At 34.5% G+C, this 4,575-nt stretch overlaps 1 protein-coding gene across 1 annotated transcript; it reads left to right on the top strand.

Moving 5' to 3' along the window:
- Positions 1 to 1,803: 1,803 nt before the first annotated feature.
- Positions 1,804 to 3,842, top strand: LOC113760015 (protein DMR6-LIKE OXYGENASE 2-like). The gene is made up of 4 exons (XM_027302594.1): positions 1,804 to 2,103; positions 2,185 to 2,432; positions 2,658 to 3,003; positions 3,597 to 3,842. The coding sequence occupies exons 1-4, from the start codon at positions 1,804 to 1,806 to the stop codon at positions 3,840 to 3,842; spliced, it is 1,140 nt and encodes a 379-aa protein (XP_027158395.1).
- The last annotated feature ends 733 nt before the right edge of the window (positions 3,843 to 4,575 follow it).

Consider the following 4,575-nt stretch of genomic DNA (forward strand, 5'->3'; position numbering starts at 1 on the left):
CAATGACCAACTAAATGTTTAGACTTGTCAACTAATTGATCATTGATCACGGTAAAGTTTGACAACATGCATTAGTCTTAAGTTTACATGTGCATAATGTGAAAACTGAAAATTCCATAAACATAAACTTAATTAATACTACTTCCTTTTCAAGTCTTAGTGGGAAATATATTTTATACATATATATTAGAGGTATCAAAATGTGTGACTTGGGCGGGTTTGGGTTGGGTAAAATGGGTAATGGGTATAAGTGAGTCAACTCATTTATACCCATTTAATTAGATGGGTATAAATGGGTAAGTCAAAAAATGAATTGGGTAACCCAATTACCCATTTATAACTCATTTATTTTAACTTTTTGCAAACTCATTTAAATTCATTTTTGCAAACTAAGTTATCAATTTATACCATTCTTTGTACCGATCATTAGTTTTAAATATTTACTTATAATGTTCAATAAACTTAATTACCAATTTTTTTCATTTATACTCTATGTCACAAAATTACCTATTATTTAATAATTGAATAATACGAATATAAAAATTTGAATTAAGTACTATAAAAATTAATATAAAAACTTAATCCAAAAATTTTGAACCCCTAACATTTTTTTCATATATAAATTTAAAATTTCATTTTATAAAGATAAGAAAATAGGCTAAAATTTATCATAAATTGGTAATGCTAAAAAATGAGCAAGTTAACAAACTAAGAAAAAATAAAATAATAAGATAAAACCAACAAATAATAATAATAATAATAATAATGTTAACATCGTGACAAAATGAAAAATTTGAAAAAAAAAAAGGTAGGGGAAACGAAGAGACTTGGGGGGAAGAGAATTTTAAATGGGTTAATTGGGTTTGATGGGTTACCCAATAATACCCATTTATTAAATGGGTATTATTGGGTAACCCATTAATACCCATATACAAAAATTTAAGATACCCATACCCATCTATTCATGGGCGGGTATGGGTAAATCTAGTTAAATGGGTTGATTTGCCACCTCTAATATATATACACACACACACACACTCACACACACGGTTTAAAGCTTCAGTTTTATGAAGTGTATTTAACGTACGGCCTTCAAATGAATTAAAAAGGGTTTTAGCTAAATATGTTTGATGCTTGATAACATCTTTAATTACAAGATTACACGTTAGTTAAGAACGTCTCTCGGGTTTTTACTTTGATTAATAATTAGCCAAGACTAACATTGCCATATGAGATGAACTAGATTTATATAAGCAGATCAGTAGACCTACTTAAGAACGAATAAAATTCCGCTTGCTGGTGAAGAATCTTCGGTCAAGATAGGTAAACAGGGGGGAGCTGAAAATTGAAAATGTCCAGTTTGGGTCCACGTAGCATGAAGATACTTTTCTTTTCCAGGTACCTTGTCCTCTCCGCGGTACGACTAAACCAGGTCAACGCAGGTTGTCGCTGCATGGGAAGAAAGGAAGAAATATAGTAGAATGGAACAAGTCCATAAGACATGCAGATTCAGACAACGCAAAACCCTGTTTTAGTAAAACTTGATACTGCTTCTCCCATTGTTTTCCTTGCCTCTATATATGATACCCAAATCCCTATTCATTTCTCATCCCACTACAATTACCATTCTCTAGACCTAAGGTTTTCTTGGTCCACTTTCTCCTACGTCAATTTTCTTGCAGTGCAGGGCCTGTAACTTCACCTTAATGCTATTGGAACCCTTTTTAGACTAACAAAGTCTTTGAGAGCTTAAAGTCCTTCCAAATACATTCGCTTATTGGTGGACGAATCTTTTATCAAACAATGGCTCCTGGTTTAAGTCTTGCAGGTGAACTTCACAGGGACGATGAGCAATTAGAAAGCAGATATCAGAAAGGAGTTCAATATCTCTACGAAAATAGTAATGGCATCATGAACAGAGTTCCAACAAAGTACATATTGCCTATCTCAGAAAGGCCGAATTCGAGGACCGAAGATCATTGCAATGCAAGAAGCACAAATCTCAACTTGCCTGTTATCGATTGTGCTGAGCTACAAGGGCCCGATAGATCCCAAGTTATTCAATCCTTAGCAAAAGCTTGCGAGGAATACGGATTTTTTCAGGTAGCTTTTGGGGTTTGACGTTGGTTTCAGAAAACTATGGCGTAAACTTAACAGTACTAATGTTTTTGGTTAACGATGCAGTTGGTAAACCATGGGATATCAAGAGAAATCATACAGAATATGATCGATGCAGCAAGAAGATTTTTCGAGCTTTCTTTTGATGAGAGAGCAAAGTACATGTCTTCAGATATGTTTGCACCAGTTCGATATGGCACAAGTTTCAATCAAAACAAAGATAAAGTTTTCTGCTGGAGAGATTTCTTAAAACTAAGCTGCACTCCCATCTCAAATTCTCTCGAATATTGGCCATCTTCTCCTATAGATTTCAGGTATGCGTTCTTTGATAAGTTATTTTTGTGAAATTTCGTACTGCTAATGAACTAAGCTAGTCCAATATTCAATAAATACATTGTGTATTTCATCAGTAAATAAGACTTATGCAGGGACCTTTTTCATCAACTGAAACTCCTAATTCCCTGTCTTTGATGCTGATCAGATTCTACTGTTATATATAGTACAAGTACTAAAAAATTCTTATCGTTTTCTGATTGAAGGAAGGTAGCTCTTAACTACGCCAATCAAACTAAATCCTTGTACCTGATGTTAATGGGTGCAATTCTTGAGAGCCTAGGGTTGTTGGAGGAACCCATGGAAGAAGCGAATGGCAATCCAATTCTGAAAGAATTCGAAGATGGAAGCCAACTCATGGTGTTAAATTGCTACCCTCCGTGTCCGGAACCTGACCTAACCCTTGGAATGCCGGCTCATTCTGATTATGGCTTGCTCACACTTCTTCTCCAAGACGAGGTTAAGGGACTTCAAATAGAGCATCAAGGAAACTGGCTCACGGTTGAACCCGTTCCAAACTCCTTTGTTGTTAATGTTGGTGATCATTTGGAGGTCCGTTCATCTTAATTTTAACGTGATCAATTTTTTTTTCCAAGTTACGTTACCATACAGCTTGTGGATTCATTTGTATGTCTGCATTCCGCAAGAAAAAAAAAATCCCTTTGAATTAAGGGCAACAAAAGGAGGTCGCAATGGGTTGGAGGAACCCCTTGGAGATTTGATCAATTGACCTTTTTCTACTAAACTACATATAATTATACTTGTAGTTCTTCACATGGGGAAAAAAGTGTAGCGTATTAGCTAGCAAAGATTTCTCTAAATTCTAAGAATGGAGATAATATTATTTAATGATAGTCCAGCATTTTAAAGAAGATGAGAAAGAAAAAGAAAAGGCACACTCCTCGTATTACTGGAATACATGAAGAAGTTGACATGGCCTCTACACCTAATTAAGCCTTTTATTTACACAGGAAAACCTAAACCAAAACGCCATTCAGCAAAAATAGACCCGAAATGCTTTTAGTTCATAAGCAATATCTTCTTTGGGTTTGCTTTTAACATTTTAGCAATGATTTCATGTATTTTAGTCTCAATTTCTTGCGAATGAAGATTAAATCTTGGTCTGTTTTTGGTTTGATTGGCAGATATTTAGCAACGGGAAATACAAAAGCGTGCTGCATAGGGTTCTTGTGAATTCCTCGAACCATCGAATATCTATTGCCTCATTGCACAGTCTGCCTTTCGATTGTGTGGTTCGACCATCGCCTAAGCTCATAGATGAAACCAACCCCAGGCGTTATAAGGATACAGATTTCGCTACATTTCTTGAATACATCTCATCCCGTGAACCCAAGACCAAGAATTTCCTGGAATCCAGGAAATTGATGTGATACTCAGAACAATTTCCAATTCTCTCCATCACTCCAAGAAAGAAAAACAGACTAAAGTTTTGAATGTAGCGCTTGTTACGTATTATACATGTGCTCAAGATGAGAAATTTCTTTTAATTCCTTTTTTGAATTGTTTAAACAGCAACGTGCATTGGTTCTGAACTTTTCTTTGTGATGAAGGCAGGGGAAGAAAATGAAGGAAACATTTTCACGACTGATAAAGTCACGGCACTAGCTATAAACGCTCTTCATTTTTAGTCTCGTGCACTTCCAATCGTCACATAACCGATGACTTTTCCTTTTTTTTTTTTGTAGAACAAATGATTTTTTTATTTGGCTTTTTGGTGGAGGAAATTACTCGAGAAACCCAAGTCCTCCAAATTAACTTGACTTCTCTTCAGTGGATTCTCTCTCCATTTTTCACAAATCATATCTAAATATATAACATGTGTCTTCATTTATTAATAAATGTTAGGATTAGTCAAATTTAAAATGATAATGTTCATTTCTAATAAATGAAAATACATGTCACGTATTCAGATTTATATTGTGAAAAATGGAGAGAGAATCCACTAGAGAGAAGCCAAATCCCCTCCAAGTCCCATATCGATCAGAAAAGGAGGAAGAGGATATGTATATAAGTTTGAACTCATGAACTATCAAATAACCTAGATTAAGCATTTGTGAATTTTTTTTTTTTAAATGAAAGGATATTTTATTAAAACTGAGATAA

Source organism: Coffea eugenioides, chromosome 2 (assembly GCF_003713205.1).
Source record: "Coffea eugenioides isolate CCC68of chromosome 2, Ceug_1.0, whole genome shotgun sequence".
Lineage (NCBI taxonomy): Eukaryota > Viridiplantae > Streptophyta > Magnoliopsida > Gentianales > Rubiaceae > Coffea > Coffea eugenioides.